A 21,497-nucleotide genomic window follows, 5' to 3' on the forward strand; every position below is an offset into this window, starting at 1 on the left:
CCCTTAGGGAAGAGAATGGTCAGGAAAAGTGGTCTCAACTGTAAAAAGGAGCTGGAACTTGTATACGCCATTTAGGGTCTTATTGTCCCAAATAGTCACATGACCACACTCAGCTCCAAGGGTAACTCAGGGGTTCTTGCCTTGCCACTGAATGGCTGTGAGACTCTGGGGAAGTTGCTTAACCTCTCTGTGCCTCTTCTGTGGTCTTTAAGACGGGGGTACCTGTGTCACCAGGTTGTGGCGAGGATTACATTAATATATGTAGAGCATTCAGGACTATACCTGGCACAATGGAAGTATTGTGTATACAGCAATGATTATGGTTATTTTGCTGAAAGGAAGCAGGGAGAACGAGTATCGAGGGACAGGAAAAACCAAAGACCCGGCTTCCTTGCTGGCCTCCTTTTAGGAGGTTTTTGGGTGGCTGAGCTATGTTGTGATTACTGTAGGTCTCAGGAACCTGGAGCTTCCTGTCCTGCACAGGTCTTGTTTAGAGGCCTAAAGAGGTGTTTGGGTCACTCATGAGAAAGGTTGGGGAGCTGTGTTTATGGTTTTGACCTTCCAGTTTTTCATTTTTAGCTCTTCCTTTACTGTAGCTTATCATTCATTAATTGTCATGAATATACCAAGGAAGTAAGTTACAGGAAGCCTTGCATTTATAACCATATATATTTTCAATATTTTAAAGTTTGTTTTTTTTTTTTTAAGATTTTATTGGAGAGCACAAGCAGGGGGAGCAGCAGACGGAGAGGGAGAAGCAGACTCCCCGCTGAGCAGGGAGCCCGATGCAGGGCTCGATTCCCAGACCCCTCGATCATGACCTGAGCCAAAGGCAGCGGCTTAACTGATTGAGCCACCCAGGCGCCCCACATTTATGATCATATTAACTTATAATTTTAACATTCGGTCTTCCTTATAGCAGGTGTAGTAGTAAAATAATGGCTATAAAGTGAAGCTTCCTATATTGAAATAGATTTCTAATTGACGTCAAGTAGGAAATGGGTGTTAATGGAAAGCAGTATTCCGTGCAGTGGCTTGTAACCCCTCTTCTTTTCTCTGAGCCGTCCCCTGTGTGGGTAGTGACCACAAGCACCTACCTTGGCAGCTCCCAGACTTGAGAGCACCGTTCCAGGAAATAGTTACGCATGTGCCCTGACAGTGGGATACCAGTCCAAGTAGACTGGGGAACTCTGGCTTGCTGTGTGTTCCACGGGGAGATTCACGGGGCATGTTAGTGGATGCAAAGCTCTGAGAAGGACAACAGCAGAGAAGCCTGCTTCGTATTCTTTGGTTCATTTGGCAAACTCCTTTGAAAATGAACTTTTGGACTTCTTGGCCTGAGTAGTGCTGCTTTAAGTATTCGGGAAGATCAGGGTCTGGATGTAGTGGTTTTGGGAGTATGAAAAATTCTCCCGTCCCTCAAAGTTTCATAAATAACCAGACGCTAATTCTTGGAATTCCTGCTCTTGCTTCTTATCGGTCAAGGTGTAAGTATCCAAGCCTAATTCCTTGTTCATCTGCAGAGGAAGTAGCAGGAAAGTGGTCACGCGTGAGTTAAGGGAAAGGTTGTTGCCTGCTAAGTGGTGCTGAGCATTCTTTTAGGAGTTCGTTAATCCAGGAGAGTTCAGATTTAAAATCTATGAAGGTCTATGTCTGCAAGCCCTTGAGACCATTTTCGTACTCTAATGATAAGTTATGTAAGGTAAAAATTTGAAGATTCTGCATAAAAGAATTAAGCACATATGTCACAATATCCGCAGTAGACATAGAGAACTTAATTTCCAGAGAAATACAAGAATGATGGGTGCAAAGAGCTTTTTGTAAGGCTAGCAGCTTCCCCAGCTATGAAAAAGCCAAATTCCTCTTGTGTGCCACAGATAATCTGTGTGCCAGTAGTATTTGTGAATGTAGCCATTTAACAGTTCAAGCTTCCTTGTGGCCTTCTACTGAGTATAAATGTAAATCTTCCTATCCTCAGAGTTGACTTATTTCTTAAATTTTTAAATTTCTGTGTCTTGTTTCACATCCAAATTGATCAGTACTGTGCCATTAGAAATAAAAAGGCAGCTACCTTACTTAATATATGCTTTTTAAAGTATATAATTCTGATTTTAAAAATATATTTAACATAGGCCTGAGACACAGAAAAATATAAAATTACATAATTATAGGGGCGCCTGGGTGGCTCAGTGGCTTAAAGCCTCTGCCCTTGGCTCAGGTCCTGGGATTGAGCCCTGCATCAGGCTCTCTGTTCAGCAGGGAGCTTGCTTCCCCCCCCACCTCTGCCTGCCTCTCTGCCTACTTGTGATCTCTCTCTCTGTCAAATAAATAAATAAAATATTTTTTTAATTACATAATTCTATGTCTAGCCATAATCACTTAATATACTGGTGTATTTCAGTTTTTCCTATGAATATTAAATACTCTGACCATGTTAAAGGTACATTTTGTATTCTGGTTTTTATAATCCTTTTTCATTGCTATTAAACATTTGTGGTAAACACAGTTTTGTGTAGAACTACAGGATTGACTTAATCCATTATTTTTGAATGTTTAGACTATTTGCAGTTTTTGCCATTATGAATAACGACATAATTAACATCTTTGTGCATAAAACTCTCATTTCAAAATAAAGTCCTGAGAATAGATCTCTCAAAATAGAATTACTAGGTATAAAAGTACCTAAGTGCTTTTATAAGGGTGTTGCTACATGTTGCTAAGTTATTTTACAGAGATTATACCAGTTAACATTCTCTCCAGAGGTGTGTGAGAGTAAGGGGTCACTTTACTAGTTTGGTAATTTTATTGGCAAATAATAATCCTTAATTTGCATTTCTTTGATTACTGATGAGATTGAATATTTAAAAAGTGTTCACTAGCCATTTTTCATTTTTCTGAATTTTCTGTTCATGTTCTTTGTCTATTTTTCCATTGTATATTTATGGGGATGTCGGTTTTTTCCCCTCTAAAAATATTTACTAATTAAAGATATTAAGTTACTGTCATATTATTGCCAATATTTTTTCTAGCTTTAGATAAATAATCTTACAACTTTTGATATGCAGAAGTTCAGATTTTTACATATTTAAGTGTACCAATCCTTTTCTTTGTAATTTTTTTCACTTTTTTTTTTTTTTTTTTTTTGGAGATTGCAGCAAGGGGAGGTGGGGGACAGAGTCTGTGCTGAACCCACTGACCCTTAGATCATGACCTGAGTGAAACCAGGTATCCCTCACTTAACTGACTGAGCCACCCAGGCGCCCACCACTGTGTTTAGAACATTGTTTTTCATATCCCTGAATCAGCGATCGGCTCTTTTTTTCTTTAGTTTTGACTGTTGTTCACATTTATCTTATGCGTATTTCAGAATTTTGTGGTGGAAGTTAAGCTACAGCTCTAAACACTTTTTTTTTTTTTTCCTTTTAGTTAGTTGGTTTCCTTACACAATAAAATAATGGGATTTCTTTCCCATTGACTAGTGGTCCTTCTATTTACTACAGTCAAGGTTCTACTTCTGGAATATCTTTTCTGTTCCACTGGTTTTTGGTTTTTGTTCTCAACTAATACCTTGTTTTAGCTATAGGAATAACAGTTCTGTATCTTTTCCTATAGTTAATGCCCCTTATTTCTAATTCAGTGTTTTTAATTAGGCAAGGACTTTTCAAACCGTGCTTAGTAAAAATGGTCATAATAAGCGTCCTTATTCCTGGTTTTTAATACAAATACTTTTACTGTTTTACTTTAAGTAATTGTGGGAAGGAAATACCCTTCTGAGCTCTTAAAAACATGAATCTGAGCGAAAGCAGCTTATCAGATGCCCTTTGAATATCTGTGTAAGTCTGAATTTGGAAGTTGTTTATAAAGTGAATTTTTATAAGTGAATCACACTTTGCGAGAACTTACATCGCACATTCCAAAGTGTGTCCCTAGAGAAAATGCTTAGGCCTCAAGTAAAATACATTTTTTGGTGCCAGAATATTTTTCCTTTCCCTCAAAGACAGTAGGACATTTTTTTAATTCCCACTTAGAAAAACCTCTTCAAGAAGGAAGATGGAGTTTGAGAATGTGTTCTTGATGCTGGCATTATTCTGAGGAACTCTTAGAAACAGTGTCCAAAAACATTAAATTCTGGACCTCCTGAGGGATAATTTAAAGTAGGATTCAGGATCTAGTACCAAATGGCTAGGTGCCTGGAAGATGCCTCTTGATCTGACTTGCTTGAATCTCTGTTCCAGCACCAGTCCAGTTGAACTTGCTGGGATGATAGCCCTGCCATCCAGTTTGGTAGCCACTGGCTACATGTGACTATTGGGCACTTGAAATGTGGCTGGCAGGAAAAACGGAATTTTTAATTTAAGTTCAGTTAAAATTTAAATAGCTGCATGTGGGGGCACCTGGTTGGGGGCACAAGGTATTACTTGAGAACAAAAACCAAAAACCAGTGGAACAGAAAAGATATTCCAGTTGGTTAAGTGTCTGACTCTTGGTTTTGACTTAGGTCTTGATCTCAGGGTCTTGAGATCAAGCCCTACATGGGGCTTGGTGCTCCGTGGGGAGTCTGCTTGAGATTCCCTCCTTCTCCCTCCGCCCCTCCCCCAACCTCACCCCTGAGCACTCATTTGTTGTCTCTCTAAAATAAGAAAATAACTCTTTAAAGACGATTTTTATTTGATAGAGCACAAGCAGAAGGAGCAGAGGAGGGAGAAGCAGGTTCCCCGCTGAACAGAGAGCCCAATGCAGGGATAGATCCCAGGACTCTGGGATCATGATCTGAGCTAAAGGCAGACGCTTAACCAACTGAGCCACCCAGGTGCCCTGAAAATAAATATTTTTTAAAAAGAGCTGCATGTGGCTAGTGGCTACTATATTGGATAACACAGCTCTATATAATGAATCAGTATATATATCTTAGGTCATTCATATCTCTCAAACTGTGCCTCTCTGAATATGGCTGGAAATTTCCTAAGAGCCTTAATGTCAAGAATTTATAAATTGGAAGATTTGGGAAGGAAATCTATAATGGTCTGATTTTTGGATTCTTGTTAATGTACTCCCTTTGTTCAGATGATATGCATGGCTGTTGACAACTCCTAGTATCCATATGAAAAATGTGTTTGTGGTCATTGACAAATTAACATATTCATGATGAATGTGAAGGACTTTTTCCTTTTGCAGTTGCTGGGTTAATATTGCCAAAATGAAACTCACTTGTAGATCATGTGCTTCTGTAGCCCTGAAGGTTGGTTGTCACAAAAACCATTTACTACAGATGCTCAGAAAGAAACCCTCTTGTGTAATTGACCTTCACCTACTACTTCTGTTACAAAATGTGGTTTTAGAGGTGCTTCCATTTTTTGAAATAAACTTGATTTTATATCTGTTCTAATATTTTCTAATCTTGTATTTCAACTATTATATGTAGGTCTTCTAGAAATAAAAGAATCTTTAGAAAAGGTACATGAAAGGATGTGAATCCATGTAGCCTCAATATGCATGATGTGACGCCACCACTGGCTTTAAGCTTTGCAGCTCGCTAAATGCAGTATTTACATTTGGTGTAAACCCTCCCCTCCCTCCTCCCTGTTCTGTCATGGGTAATTGATTAAAGTGAATGTATTTTATAACCATCTTGAACTTAGTTGTTACATGCAATATCAATTATATATCTCTTAATTCATTAGGGCATTGCCCAACAAGTTTTTTAAAAGCTGGGCTTGCTTACTCTGACACATCTATATTTCTAGGAATTTCTAAATTCCGTGTGTGTATGCTAAAAGTTTAAAGTAAACAAAGGTTACATTAGTGTGAGTCTTTTAGGAGAAATTTTGAAAAAGGAAAGGAGATTTGAAGTAATTATTTTAGTGGTTAGGAATAGTTATAACTTAATGAGACAGAAGAGATTCCAATGCTAGTTTCAATTTCTGGCTATAATTCTTTGGGCCAGTAATAAAATCTTTGCATATCAAGTTCTTGATCTGAAATGCTCAGAGCTTTAGTATACATTAGATGATGGACCCAGTGCTAGTTTTAGATGCTCCCTTTTCTGGCAACCTCACTTTTTAGAGGCCTTTTACTATGGTAGAAGTTGTATATAAACATTTAAAAGGATCAGTGCTTTGCCAAATAGACATAAAAAATTAGGATCAGATTACTAAATTTGATTTTTAGAGACTAAGACCTTACATATACATATAACTTATTTGAGGGACCACAGCTTTTAACTGACATAATTTATTGAAAAGACCTACAGTTTGATATTTCGTCACCCTCTTTAAAAAGTACACATTTTTTAATGTCAGTTTTTTCTTAATTTAAAAAGAGACACATTTGGAATTCTAATCTTTTCCCTTCAGAATAGAAGTCTTTATATAAAACTGTGTGTGTGTGTATATATATACATAACGTATATATGTGTGTGTGTGTGTGTGTGTGTGTATGATGTTTTCTGTGTCTCTGACCTAAAGTCTTTAGGTACGGAGGAAGCTACTTACATTAATTTGCTTTTGAAATTCAAAGCTTTGTTTAATTTTTGTCCCGTAATGCTGAGTAACAAATCATCCCCAAACTCTTTTATTTTTTTTATTTTTTTTAAAGATTTTATTTATTTATTTGAGAGAGAGAGAGCATGAGAGCAGAGAAGGTCAGAAGGAGAAGCAGACTCCCCATGGAGTTGGGAGCCCGATGCGGGACTCGATCCCAGGACTCTGGAACCATGACCTGAGCTGAAGGCAGTTGCTTAACCAACTGAACCACCCAGGTGCCCCCAAACTCTGACTTTTAAAACAACAATGATTTATTCTTATGAGTCCGTGATTGGTTGAGATGACTTTGCCTTAGGCAGTGATGCCATGGCTTTGCTTCGTGCTGCCTGCATGTGGTTTGATCCCCTGCAGTTGTCTCTCCTTAGCAGGCTGGCTGGGACACGGTCTTCCTGTGACCACGTCTGAGAGCCCAGAGGATGTACCCCACTGCCAAGTGCACCTCCAGCCCCTGTTTGCATCACATTTGTGAACCTCCCTTTAGCCCAACCCAAAGTCCAGGACAAGGACTTTCACGGGAGTTAGAAAGTCATAGCTTAGGGGATGTCTTCAGGGAGGAATTAAGAACTGGGACCAGTGGCCTAGCCTACCACATACCGTTCATACACCTGATCCTTTTAACTTATGTGGTGAGAGGCTAAAATGAGCAAATGTCACAGTGATGAAGAAGGAACATTGGGGATTTGATCTGTACTTAATGCAAGAATGAGATAAATCCTGATGTGGTTTTTGAACTATACAAATTTTGAACTATATCAAATCCTTTTTTTTGGCCCCATTTTAATTTTTTCTTTGTGATCTTTTTCTCTTTTAGGAACCAGGTTACTAAAGAGTAATACTTTAATTTTCACCTAATGTAAGCAAGAGATTCTCTGCCATAAAGCATCGAGATTAATACACATTTAGTTGGAGATGTTTTGGACTGTTGGAACCAATGGCAGAGTAAAAGAAATAGTTTTAGATGTTGTGAGGGTAACATAAATAGCTTTCCCTATCCTTGATTCTTTGCATATCTTTAAGTATTCAGTGAAAAATGCTCTGCTGTGGGCCCTCTAGCAATGCTTAAAAATCAAAGATTCAATCAAAGTAAAAGGTAGAAAAAGTAAAAAAAAAAAAAAGTTAAGTAAAAAAAAAAAAATCCTGTGTGATTTAGTGATGGTACCAATTTGAAATGAAAAAAGGAGGAGAAAATCTTGATTCCCGCAAATGACTATTAGATGAGAATGATCTTTTCATAAACTATTCCTTTGTTTTTAAGGTAGACTGGATTTGCTTTGCAGGGTTCGTTGGTTTCCTTTTGAACAGGGTGGTTGGAGGAAGAAGCACCTAGGGAAGGGTGACCCTCTCTGTAGTAACTGAGTAAATGCGAAAAAGAAAGGCAGGATAGCCCAGCAGTCAGTGTAGGTGTGGCACCAGTAAGGCTGGGTCCCTACCTCTCCGGAACTCCTCTCCCAGCACACCACAGCAGAATGCAAACCTAGAACTTTCCGCTTTCCTCCTTGAGAGGGAGGGAGAGTGCACTTCCGAGGAGTGCAGGAACTTGAGCCAAGTCCCCTCTGGAATGGGAGGGAGGACTAGGAGAGCTCCCTGGGTAGGGTCTGCCGCAGAGGAGCTGGAGGGGAGTGTGCCTGTGTACAAAGCCCAGAGGAACAGCCTAAGATCTCCTATTGTGGGGACAGTACTATGTTCCTCATATAAAAGACTTTGTAATATTTCACTTTGGGAAATGTTTTGGTTTGGGGATGCTAAAAAAACAAAAAAAACAAAAAAACAAAACCTCAAGATAATAAAAAGGCAAACTGCAAACCTAAATGCCCTAAAGATCGGGGGAGGCTTTTGGAAGGGGTTCACATCTGTAAAAGCCGGTAATTTCCGGAACCACCAGGACCTTCACCTTTCTGAGCCAGGACCACGGTTTTAGCCAGTGAGATGCCTTCTGTGTCCATCCGTACTTGGAATGCTCCGAAGAGGCTTGGGAGTCTCTGAAATAGAATTTGTAATTTTGTGTTGCTCTCTCTGTAGCTGAAGAAATAGGCCCATCTTCCGTAGGTTCCAGCCCGGGTAGGAAGGAGTGGGAGCTAGAATTCCTGTCTCCCAGTCCCTGCACTATTAACGTGGTAACTACTGTGTTACTGAGCCCCGCCTCAGGTTAAAGGTGCCATGTAGGGACGCCTGGGTGGCTCAGTTGGTTGGACGACTGCCTTAGGCTCAGGTCATGATCCTGGAGTCCTGGGATCGAGTCCCACATCGGGCTCCCAGCTCCATGGGGAGTCTACTTCTCCCTCTGACCTTCTCCTCGCTCATGCTCTCTCTCACTGTCTCTCTCTCAAATAAATAAATAAAAATCTTTAAAAAAAAAAAATAAAGGTGCCATGTAGAGGGGAAGGAGCTTAGGCAAATCGAAAGGAAACTTGTCGAAAAGCATCCAATCAAAACGGTGTAAGTTATAAAGGGAAGATTAAGCCCTTGAGGTTGCTTGGATCTGGTAGAGCAGATAGCTCCTAGAGTTCCATGACTCCGATCCCACATTCTGGGTCCTGATTCAGAACATAATGTTCTGGTTTTTTCCCATTGTGTTCTAACTCCCTTTCATTAGTGTTTATCAGTTTTTTTTTTTTTTAATCATTTTGTTACCTTGGCTGCCTTTACCTCGCTCTCTCAGGAGGCAAGAAGGGATCTTGTGAGTATCCTTAGCCCCTTAGCCTCTGGCCCTGGGGCTTGACCCCCCCCACCCCAGACACTCATGGGGGGCATTCTTGAGTGAATGTATTGTTTTTATATTGATTGTACCTTGAGTAGCTACTTGAAGCAAGGACCATTTCCAACCAGAAATGGGACGTGGAGAATTCTCATTTTCAGGCCGAGCCCAGGACGATTTTCTGAATGAACATCATGATGTTTTAAAAAGCTGCAGCAGGTAATCACCAGAGGGGAGAGACTGTTCAGGTCCTGTCATAATTAGTTCTTTGGCCAGCAGTGCATGTCGGTTTACAAAACCCTACACCATGCAGCAGTGGCGTGAGACACAGAGGAATGGACACTGTTGGATCCCAGGCTTTGGATGGAATGCTCATTTGGGCAAGGCCAGGCCAGTTGCATTCTGACAGTGAGCACGGAGTCGGGGCTGTAACAACGTCAGGCTGGTGTCTGGCACTTACGGGCTCACGTGCATGTTCTTGCACTTGCACTAGCACGTTCACTCTCCAGGTGAGCTGCTGTGTGCTGTATCCGGGCAGGTGCCACATGGCAGGAGTTCATCAGCCTCTGTGCCCTGTCTGTACACCTCGTTTGTCATGTCCCTGAACTGTTCGTCTGCTGCATACAGTTTGCTTTGGTTACAGGAGTTGTTCGTGATTTGTCTGTACAAGGGACAGAAATGCTGCTTTGGAGGGAGGACAGGATGTTCAGACTGCGGCGGGAAGCTGGGCTGCCTCTGGAACCCGGTCTGGGATGCTGTGTTCCATGTCCTCTTTCCCATGTCCATGTGGATGCAGCTCCAAGTTCAGGCTGCTGAGGATCAAATGTGTTGCCTCCCAAGTGGGACGGGGAGCCCCTGGCACGCCTCTCTTGCTGTTTCCTGTAGAAAATGCTTTCTGTTAAGTGCATGTGTAGGTGGCAGGCATCTCCTTGAGACGGTATCTTGGTGTTATATGCCAAGAAATGCCTTAACTTCAGAAATTGTCAGCATCTACTGGAAAGCATGACATTTGGAGTCAGACACAAGCAGGTGTGCATTAGGGTTCTGTCTGCCCTTTCCTAGCTGTGCGTGTCTGTGTGTGTATTTCAACCATTCGAGCCCGTTGCCTGTCCATGGAGAGTAGTAATGCCTCCCTCCCGGCTTTCCTTGTCCCGTGGTAAATGCACAGAGAATGATGGTGAAAACATATATGAACTCCGCAGTTGAAACCAGGAAAAACCCTTGATTTGTGAGGTTTCTTACACAGATTTTTTGTTGTCATTCACAGCAACCAAATACCTTTACTATTAAGACCTACTATTTGCCCTGCATATAGGAAGAGTTAAATTTTCATTTCACACTTACTAAATAAGTGGATTTTTTTGGTTGTTGTTTGTTTTTTGTTTTGTTTTGTCTTAATGGGAAGCTTGAAAAGTGACCTCTGGGTTTGAACCCAAATACCCCTGTTCGACTAAAACAGGTGGCACCAACACTTGGAAATATTATTTCTACAAACTTACTGGCTGAAGAGCTTGCCAGGGTGGGGAACATTCTTGGGTTCTTCCTTGGAATGATGACTTTTTGCCTTTGTTGGGAAAATCACCTCTGGGCTCTCCTCCACTGTATAAATGATGGTCCTTCTCTCTGGTCATGTAGCTGCCCTGGGCGGGTCTCCATGCCTGGGTGCCTCCTATGCTTGGGTGCGGTGTTGGGTGCTGAGGTTGGACCACACAGTCCCTGGGGGAAACTAGGCTGGATGGGGAGGCAGGAGGTGGGAGGGGAAGAGCCTGTGATCACGGTCAGGAGGAGGTGAGCATGCTTGATAGATCACTTTTCCTGTGTGATCACCTACCCCCAACTTAGTGGCATGACACAGAGACAGTTCTTCTTTATTGCTCCATTGTGTGGGTCAGGGATTCGGGCCATGCTCAGCGGGGCTGTTTTTCTGCCCTGCATGGTATCACCGTCACTTGGTAATAGCTGGGAGATAGGCTAGTCAGGAAGGTTCAAGACTGCTTCATTCATATGGCTGGTGCCTTAACTGGGTGCTTAGAAAGCTGAGCTCAGCTGAGCCTGCTGACCGGAGTACCTAGATGAAGACCCCCCAGCATGGTGGTGGTCTCAGGTCTCTCCCATGGCTCTTAAAGGCTCACAAAAGACCCAGGCAGAAACTGCGAGGCTCTTTCAGACTTGGCTCAGAATATCTCAGCACGTCACTTCCCTCCCCATCCTGTTGGTAAGCAAGGCCCTAAGGCCAGCCCAGCTGTAGGAGTTAGACTCCCCCCCCACCCCCCACCTGGGAGAAGTCCTGGGCACCTGTGGTCCTCTCTGATCTGCCACACTGATCTGAGAGCCAATGGGAAACTTTCAGGGTGGGCTGGAGGTTGGACAGGTGATGGCAGGACCCATGGCCAAATGTACTTTTTGGTTTGGGGCAAAGATCAGGTGATAGTGATAGTCTGGGAGTATCAGAAGCAGGACTGTGGGAGAGGGGCGCTCTGCGGCGATTCTCGGCCGTGAGGGGAATATGGAATGGGAGGGGAGGCTCAGAGGGAGACCCAGGGTCAGGGGCTGGCTTGTGTTTCCTTGTTCACTCTGGAGATGGATGGGGTCCCCAGAAGCCTGTATGCCATTACCCCTCTGCCCCTCCACCCCGTGCAGCCGAACAGGTTCCCAGGTGCTACTGATACTTGTCTTACGGAGCTCAGCCGTGGCTGCAGGTGCGTCTCCTTGTGCGGCTGACAGATACATGCCTGCAGCCCTGCGCTGGACTCCACACGTGAAGCTCTCGAGACTTCGGCGTGCATGTTTGATAAAGCTTCCCTGGAGGCTCTGAGGCTTACCTCGCACTGAAGACAACACTTAGGAACTTTTCAGCTGATCTTCCCAGTCCTTTCCTCGCCACTTTGGTCTAGGCTGTTAACTACTGGGACCAGTAACCACCGGCGTGGTGGTTCAAGACCACAGAATGGATTCTCACGGTTCTGGAGGCCTCCAGCCTGGAACCACAGTGCTGCCAAGGTCACGCTGTCGTGGGGGGCTTTGGGGAGTGGGGTCCTTTCTTGTCTCTTCCCGCTTCTAGAGGCTCCGGGCATTCCTTGGTTCACGATTGTCCATTTGTAGTTTCTGCGTCTCTGTTCACACGGTCCTGTGTGTCTCTTACAAAGACACTTGTTACTGGATTTAGGGCCCTCCAGTAACCTAGGATGATTTCATCTCCTCAGCTTTAACTACATCTGCAAAGACCCTTTTCCCAAAGGATCCGGGACATGGACCCATCTATTTGGGGGCCACCATTCAACCCAGTACACTTGCCTGTGGTTCGGCCGGCTGTCCCATCTGACCATCTTGACTCCAGTCTGCCAGTCGTCCGGCACCCTGCTGCCTCAGCCATTACCTTACGTCTGGTCGTGTTAGTCCTTTGCTTACATCTTACCGCTCCCCATTCTTCCAAAGAGCCACACCCTCACGGAGCACGAGGCTCTCGTTGTCACCTTGCCCACTACGGCTCTTCCGTGGGCCTTGATGCTCTCACAGTACTGAATTACCCTCACTCCTTGCCTTTGTACGTACTGTTGCCCTGCATTCCCATTTAGTCCGGTTCCCGTTTTGAGACCATTCACACACTGCCTCTTCCACGAAGCTCTCCCTGATGCCTCTTCCCACGTGCTTTGTGCACTAGTCTCATCTTGTTGCAGGTCTTATCACACTTGTTCTTATACCTTTCTCTGCTTTTAGGCGGAGAGAGCTGAAGACCGGGAAGCCGATACTCATCACTGTAGCTCTAGGACTCGGCATTTTTAATACTGAACAACCATGTAGCTTCACCTAATTAGAAATTTGTCTCCTCATAACACTGGTTTTTCCACCATCACCTTGATTATTTCTGGTACGATTGTTCCCCGATCATCATTTAGCTGTATTGAGTGAGTAGGTAATCTGTCTGTAGACTGGTATTAGTGTTGGCTTAACGTGCAGCATCTGCTTCTATGCTCAGGTCTTTTTAAATGCTTCTGTAGAAGTTAAGGTGATCCTAGTTTTTGTGCCCCTCATCCCCTTTATAGTAGATAGGACTTGGGGGTTGTAGGTAGCAGAAGCCAACTTGAGCTAGCCGAAACGAAAGATGTGTCATGAACAAGGGTCGGCGTACAACGGGGCCAACACAAGCCCTGAGGATCCTCTTTGTCTCTGGTCACTGCTCTCTGTTTGTCTGCTTCGTTCCTCACTTTGGTGCCGCTGTGTCACGTGACCGGTGGGGACATCGCCGCGGTTGGTGCACTTACATCGTACAGCTCTGGCCGTCCACAGACCCTGGCTGGCTTTCTCTCTGTCCCAATTTTGAGTTTTCCACAATGAGCATGTCCTTGGCCAGTGTGTGCCAGATGTTCACCCCCAGCCATTCAGCTACAGTGAGGTGGGGAGTGTGCTGACTGGGCCACTTCTCTCAGCCATGGTGCCTCACACACCTGAGACCATTAAGAGATGGGTTCCTGAGAGGGTGTGCAGACGTGAGGGATCCCTAAAAGCATCTGACACCCTCTTGCTGTGTTAGATCTCAGCCAGCAGCGTGTAGTTGGAAGATGGGTCCGGGAGCTGGGGAGACCTGAGAGGCACAGGAAATGCTTCCAGATCTTGTCCCGTTTGCCTCTGGGCCTCAGTGGGGAACACCATTCCTCTAAACTGTTGGGAGTCCTAGCTTTAATTCATTTACATATGTTTCTCTTAATACAGAATGTTCATCTTGATTTAAGTGATCTGGAAATATAATAAAACAAAGTGGGCTTACGTTGGTGGTTTATTCCCAGATAGATTCATTATAGTAGCAATCACAAATCTGTGTAAGAAAACCGTGCATGTTTTGATCTTGCCTCACAAAGACGAGACTCGCAATAAATCATCTCTGTATTCTAGAGATACTTTTCTGTAGCTGATGCTCCTTTGTGATGGAAATGGAAACAGATTAAAACACAGCAGGAATCACCTCAAGTGATAATTTAAATCCATGGTCAAACTGTAGCTACCGAATTATAAAACAAATTCTTTGTTTCCACTTTTATTGAGGGCCCCCTCTGCCCTCCTGGCCACCGTGTCCTGTCCTGGGCATGGCTCAATGGGAGGCAAAGACAAGACTTCCAAGTTGACCTTCTTTAGAGAAGGGGGTGGAGAACAGTCCTGTCAGCTGGGCGACAGGAGACACTGGTCAGAACATACACATACAGGGGCCCATTAAAGCCAGAGTCAGAAATACAATTGGAAAAAGAAATAGGAAGTGTAGTCCTGCATTTCTTTTATTTTTATTTATTTATTTTTTTTAAGATTTTATTTGACAGAGATCACAAGTAGGCAGAGAGGTAGGCAGAGAGAGATGGGGGGAAGTAGGCTCCTTTCTGAGCAGAGAGCCCAACTCAGTCCCAGGACCCTGAGATCATGACCTGAGCCTAGGCAGAGGCTCAACCCACTTAGCCACCCAGACGCCCCCTGCATTTCTTTTAAATATGGATATTAGCTTAAGGTATTAATGTGGGAAATCTGCATAAGGACGTTGTTTTTCAGATGACTTTTTAAGTTGTTGGACAGTTTGGACTAAGATCCCCCCCCTGCCCCCGCCCCGGGCCTCTTTATGGGCAACCTTCTTGTGAAGTCCTATTTTATGTTTTTCACAAGGTGTTTTTGCTCACCTAACAGTTTAAAAGTTCAACTAGAAATGAGAGTGTGGAGAATTTAGAACTTTTAAGACTGCAAGTAACTAAATTTGGTTTTCTTACACATAAAGATCCTAAAGACATTAACATGATTTGGGAGTGAGAGATGAGGTTTAATTAGTATGCTATTTTCTAACTAGTTCATTTAAAAATATTTCTTGAGTGTTTCTCTGGGGTCCATTAGAACAACACTTGCTAAATTGAGCTGGCTCTAATACAGCCTCTGCAGAATTCTCATTTGCTTATTTATACTGTCTCTTTCCAAAAAGATTTGAAGAGTCTCACTTTATAGGATAGGAAACCTATAATTACTTTGTACATCACTCTTAAATTAAGTTTCTAGAAGTGATTTGAATTTCATTATAGCTGAAGTCTCCTTTGCAGCCCATTCCTTCTGTGGGGTGTTTAGTGGGTGATTTTTTTTTCTTTTTCTTTTTTTTTTGTGACCATCCCTGTCTTTTCTTATTCCATCTTTTTGTCTTAAAACTTTAAAAAAACCTACAAATAAATGAACTTTGGTTTTTGTTTATAGGTACAATGGTGCTTTACCTAATGGAGACCGAGGCCGGAGGAAAAGCAGATTTGCTCTCTATAAGCGGCCAAAGGCGAATGGAGTCAAACCCAGCACGGTCCACGTGATATCCACGCCGCAGGCATCCAAGGTAGGTGGCTCCTGCAGTATTGGGAAGGCCTTGGTGGGTGGTGACGCATGGTCACTTCTTGTCTTGACTGGTTTTTTTGTTTTGTTTTGTTTTGTTTGTCCCAGTTGCTTTTCTTTTTTCTTTTGGTGGGACAGTTTGTCAGTCATTGAGGCCAGATAGTTTTTTGTTGGGATGGACTGTCCTGTGCTTTATATGTGAGCCACATCCCTGGCTTTGACCCACTAGATCCCCACCCCCAATTGCCACTGCTATTGGGACAACCAAACAGGTCTCCAAACATGGCCACGTGGCCCCTGAGTGGTGGTCGGCAAATGCCCCCCAACCCCACCCCCTGCCATGATGGACTGCTCACTGCTTGGGATATAGTGGAACCAACATGTGTCAATTTAGAATAGTTGTGGTTGAAGGGTAAATGATTTTCTGTATCCTAAAGAGTTTTTGCAGTAAGTCTTAGTAAAACCTCATTAAGATTTGTTCTTTTCCTTCTATTTATTGAGTAGTAGTTTTCACATAATCTGGATCTACATGGAATTGAATTTGGGTGATTACTAGAAAGACTGGAAGCAAACAGCTAAGTTGTGTAAGAAATGTACTATATCTCCTCTCATAGGTTTGAAACATATAAAATGTTATTTTTTAAGACTACTTTATTTTCTAATATGGAAATAGGGAGAAACCTGAGTTTCCATTCTGGTTGATATGTTCCATCTACTTAGATAGGAAAATTTTCTAATTAAGTAAATTATTTAACTTGTAACATAGTTTCCTTTTCTATAAAAATTATATCCCCCTGAAATATTTCATGTGGTGCTTTGGCTATACATGTTTATCATAATGGGTTTGAACCATCTGGAATAAATAAGACTTAATTCCCATTTTTACTGAAAATCCATAGTCAAAGGGAAATGAATAGCTTCAAGGAAGCATGTGTGGTATTTATGCTCTGTCCTAGAAACTGATCACCTTGGTTAATGTTTTTATTAAAAAAAAAAAAATAGCTGCTGTTGTTGTTTCTGAAGCTGTGCCATGGAAAAAATTTCCTAGAATGTACCAGTTAAGATTGTCTTATATTAATGAGGGAATGGTTAGATCCAAAAATATCAAACACCAAGGAAACAGGAAAGATTAATATTTAGCAGCCAAGGTTTTGGCTAGAGAAAGGGAAATAAAGTAAGTTCTAGGAAGGGAAGGACGCTGGATAGGGAAAACAAAGGAAATGAGCTTTACAAAGATTCTGAGAAAAGGGGAAGTGAAGTAACAGTCTTGGGAGATTAAGGAAGTAGGAGAAATATTTTATAGTCAAAAAATATTTGGAGGATACGAAGACAAAAGTGTTTAAGCATGTGATCAGTGCCAGAATGTTCTGATACTGTAGACCCGGTCCTCATATTTGTCCGTGGATTGGCATTCGTCTTCCCTTCCCCTCGCTCTGTACCTTTATTTTCCTTAAGCTTAGATTTGATATTGATACAGTGGCTTCAGATATTTTTTTTAACGATTTTATTTATTTATTTGACAGAGAGATCATAAGCAGGCAGAGAGGCAGGCAGAGAGAGAGGAGGAAGCAGGCTCCCTGCTGAGCAGAGAGCCTGATGCGGGGCTCGATCCCAGGACCCTGAGATCATGACCTGAGCCGAAGGCAGTAGCTTAACCCACTGAGCCACCCAGGCGCCCCGGCTTCAGATATTTAAGAACATTTTTATAGAAATCTTTGAGTCCTCAGGCTTCGCATTGTGATAACATATGAAATACAGCTGGAATTTGAAATAGATCTTCCGGTAGCCACTCTCAAGATCAGTGGCTTTTCCCTTGTTTTTTTTAACCCACCTCCATCGGCTCCAGTTTTAGCTTTTTATAAAACTTTAACCTTTTATACCTAGATTTCACCTAACATTTAAATAACTCTAAAACTTTTGGTCTCAATCTGTGTTTATGGTTTCCATTACTAGGAGTAGGGAAGTTGCTCTTTGGTCTTGTAACCTGGGAAAAACCTATATTCTCAGGGCCTCGGTTTCCTCCTCTACAAAATGAATGAGGTGGCTGTGGACAGGAGCTATGCTGAATCCGGCAAGATACTTTGGTTATAAGCAACACATGATTCTGGCTTGGGGGAAGAAAAAAAAAGGGGGGAAATGGAGAAATTATTAAAGGCTAGAGGGCAGGAACAGCTCAGAGAGAACCAGACTATCAACGAGGGTTAATGTGGACATTCTTGAATGGTGTTGGAAAGTGACTTGGCTCCAACTACCTTTTTGTCCCTTTCGAGATTTTCAATTGTGAGGAAAGGGATGCTGCTAGGCCTGGCGGGGGTCATTCGGCTAGGACTGAGGGAGAGGAGTAGACCAGACACACTTACTGTGAGTGGATCAGCTCGCCCTTACTGCCTCGCCCTTCTGCATCTTACTCCTCCTGGTGCCATGTGCGAGGAGGGCCTCACGCGCAGGATTCCATCCCACCTGAGCCCAGCCCCTTGGTCCTCACTCCTTCTGTTCCCACCCCTGATCAGCTGTGCCCTGCTTCTCCGGCTGCCACCTGCTCTGTTGACCCCTACACAAAGTCTCTTAGACATTTAACCTTTCTTTCAAATGTTCCTCCTCCTGCCTCACCTGAACTGAATGCTGATTTTTTTTTTCCCCACCAACAGTCTTTTTTCCTCTTCCCCTTCTCCCCACCATCTTTCCAGTTTATGGAACTAGAAATTATTTCATTGTGTTTCCCTTTCAGTCTGTTCTTTATCCCTACATTATTGACATAAGCTGCCTCTTCCCCTGCATCTCTTGGCCTCACCCACCTGCAGTCCATCTTGTGCATATTTCAGTGACTGTGTACTTGGGCCCCTCTGTTTCCCCTAACCTGTGTTAAACCATACATTGGCGTCCTTGTGATAGTTTGACTCTCCCTTCACTTTTCCCACTTACATAGTGTACCTTAGAGTCCACTGTCACTTGAAAGTGACCATACTCTCCAGTAGATTCTACTGCACAGCTTTCTTGTCTAAAGACCTCCAGCCCTTCAGCCTGTCCTCAGCTCAGTTGTTAGCCCACTTGGGTTTTGCAGTAACGTGTTGACTTCACCCTGGACTCCCTTTCTCTGGTACCTGTGGGCACCCTTCTTTGTGAGTCTCTGCCTCTGGACCCATCCCAGGGCCTGCTGGCCTTTTTTTACTTCTTTCTTGCGCACACCATTTCCTGTCAGAATGCCAGGGTATGTGGTATACTTGGCAAAAGCTGTTGGGCCTGCATCAGCTGTGGTTTGTCTGCTCTGAAATTTCTCATTCTACAGTATGGGTAATGAAAGGGTCCTCTTTGATTTGGACTTGGCAGACAGGAGACCTAGAACGGCAGGTGTGGTTACCATGGTTAATCAGAAGGCCAAGTGCTGACATCCTATGTTTCTTCTGTCTGCCCCACCACCTGGGGGCACACCAAGGTGTACCCCCTTGTGAATAGTAGTGGCTGCTGGAAAGTGGGGCCTCTTAGTCTTCGTGCGTGCCCCTGTCCACACAAAGTCCCATGAGGACGGCAAGGACATGCTACTGTTGGGTAATCTCGTTCGTATAATCTCTCCTCCTGTGTATATTTACTCTTGAAATAGTAATACTCAGCTATTTCATCCCTTATGTAATTGTTTAAAGAAAACCTAGAGTAAAACCTTGTTCTACTTCTGGCAGCTCTGTTACACGGGCATAGGGAATTTAGCAGTTTATTCACCGTTCGTCTACTCATGTATTTATGCAGCACATTTCTGTGGCCCAGCGTGCGCTAGGATTAGTTCTGCTGCAGTGTGCAGACCTTGTCTGCATGGAGCGAATTGTCAAGTGAGGAGGCAAACAGTGGGTTCTCGTGTGAACACATGCTTAGCTGCACGTTGTGCAGGGCAGGAAATGATGATGGATCTGTGAGAACAGGGGTAGGGCTTGGATGGGGTGGACAGGGCAGGACCTCTGAGGGCACGGGAGCTTTGAGGTGAGGGCTCAGGAGGAGTTAGCCAGGAGAGCAGAGCGATCTGGAACAGAGATTCGGGTTTTTTCTAAAAGGAAACATTGGAGGGTATTAAGTAGAGGACGTGGCCTCATCAGACTGAGAATTTAAGTCCTTTTTTGTTTGGTCATTTCCTTTTAAGGCTGTGGGGCAACTGTTTTGTTCCTGACCAGTAAATAGGCTGGTGGTGGCGATGGTGACTATTTTGGTAGCACCATGGTTTAAATTTAGCCAAGTCATGGAGGAAAAGTCTTGATCATCGTGTTCCCTTATAGGCTGTGCTTTATTGAAATCTCCTTTTTTGGGCATTTTTATTTTTCAAAAGTGACGGACTGTCCCTTTGTTCCAGTTGGCATATTTCAGAATGGAAAATATCCGTGCTCTCGGAGTGACCGTTGAGCAAGAAGTCAGAACCATTTCAAGTGACCATTGCAGCTAGGACCGTTCTTGAGCTGTTGGTGCTGCAATGGCTCTCCTGGTTGATACTGACCCTCTTCTGTAGCAGTAAATGATATGGTAGTAACTCAGACGTTCTGATATAAACTGCAACATAAACTCATTAGTTCAAGCTAATTTTGTAGGCTGTAGCGGGGTCTGCTTTTGAAACATTGTCTGTCTGTCCAGCCTGGGTCTTGGTGCAGTGGGAGGTCTGTCTCTGCTGCACAGTCATTCTGAAGCTGCAACCTTCTGTGCTTGAGGAATCCCCTGTTTATCATTATCCTCAGACTGTTCAATGCAGCTTTTAAATAGTTGTCTTTTTGTTGTTGTTGTTGTCGTTTTACTTTATTTATAGAATGGAATCTATCTTAATGATTTTGACAAAGTATAAACCCAAACAACCTAACTTTATGCCTCAAGGAGCTAGAAATGGGAGCAACAGACTAAGCCTGTAGGTAGGAGAAGGGAGGAAATAACAAAGGTCAGAGCAGGAGCCAATGGAGAGAAAAAAAGACAATAGAGAAGAGCAACGGAACTAAGAGCTGGTTTTTTGAAAATATAAAGATGAATCTTTAGACTCACCAAGAAAACAGGACTCAAAATTAGACATTACAGTTGCTGCCACAGAAATAAGAAAGATCATATGAGATTACAGTGAACCATCCTATGCCAACAAATTGATCAATGCAGAAGAAATGGATAAATTCCTAGAAACATACAACCTACTGAGTCATGAGGAAATAGAAAATCTCAACAGACCAATTATTAGTAAGGAGGTTATTTAGAGGTTTGACTGCTAATTAAAAGTACAGGACCAGAAGACTTCACTGGTGAAACCTCCCAAACATTTAAATAAGAATTAACAGGAGTTCTTCTCATCTTCCAAAAATTGGAGAGGGACTACTTTGAAACTTTTTATAAGGCCAGCATTACCCTGATACCAAAACCAGATAAGGACACTAGAAGAGAAGAAAATCACGTGCCATTATCCCTGATTGATTGAATGTAGATGTAAAAATTCTTAAAATACCAACAACCAAATTCAACAGTACAATAAAAGGATCATACACCATGGTCAAGTGGGATTTATTCCTGGGATGCAAGAATGATTCAACATCTGCAAATCAGTGTAATACACTACATTAACAATATGAGAGTAAGAGTCTTACGATCATCCCAATAGATAAGGAAAAACACCCAAAATTCAACATCCATTTATGATTAAAAAATATTGAACAAATTTGGTACAGAAGAAATGTACCTCAACCTAATAAAAGCCATATGTGACAAGCCGACAGCTAATCTCGTAGTCAATGGTAAAAAACCAAAAGCGTTTTCTCTAAGATCGGGAACAAGACCAGAATGCCCAGTCTGGCCACTTTTGTTCAGTATAGTACTAGAAGTCCTAGGCAGAGTAGTTAGGCAAGAAAAGGAGCTAGTCTTCCAAATTGGGAAGGAATAAGTAACATGGTTTATTTGCAGATGACATAATATTATGT

At 42.9% G+C, this 21,497-nt stretch overlaps 1 protein-coding gene across 2 annotated transcripts in view; it reads left to right on the forward strand.

The window, feature by feature from the left end:
- PELI2 (pellino E3 ubiquitin protein ligase family member 2) overlaps window positions 1–21,497 on the forward strand; it is a 194,508-nt gene that overhangs the window by 36,029 nt on the left and 136,982 nt on the right. For both annotated transcript variants that reach the window (XM_047737114.1, XM_047737115.1), the window contains exon 2: window positions 15,451–15,580. In XM_047737114.1, coding sequence (XP_047593070.1) covers window positions 15,451–15,580 — 130 coding nt within the window. The remainder of the gene's footprint in view (window positions 1–15,450; window positions 15,581–21,497) is intronic.

Source organism: Lutra lutra, chromosome 7 (genome assembly GCF_902655055.1).
Source record: "Lutra lutra chromosome 7, mLutLut1.2, whole genome shotgun sequence".
NCBI lineage: Eukaryota > Metazoa > Chordata > Mammalia > Carnivora > Mustelidae > Lutra > Lutra lutra.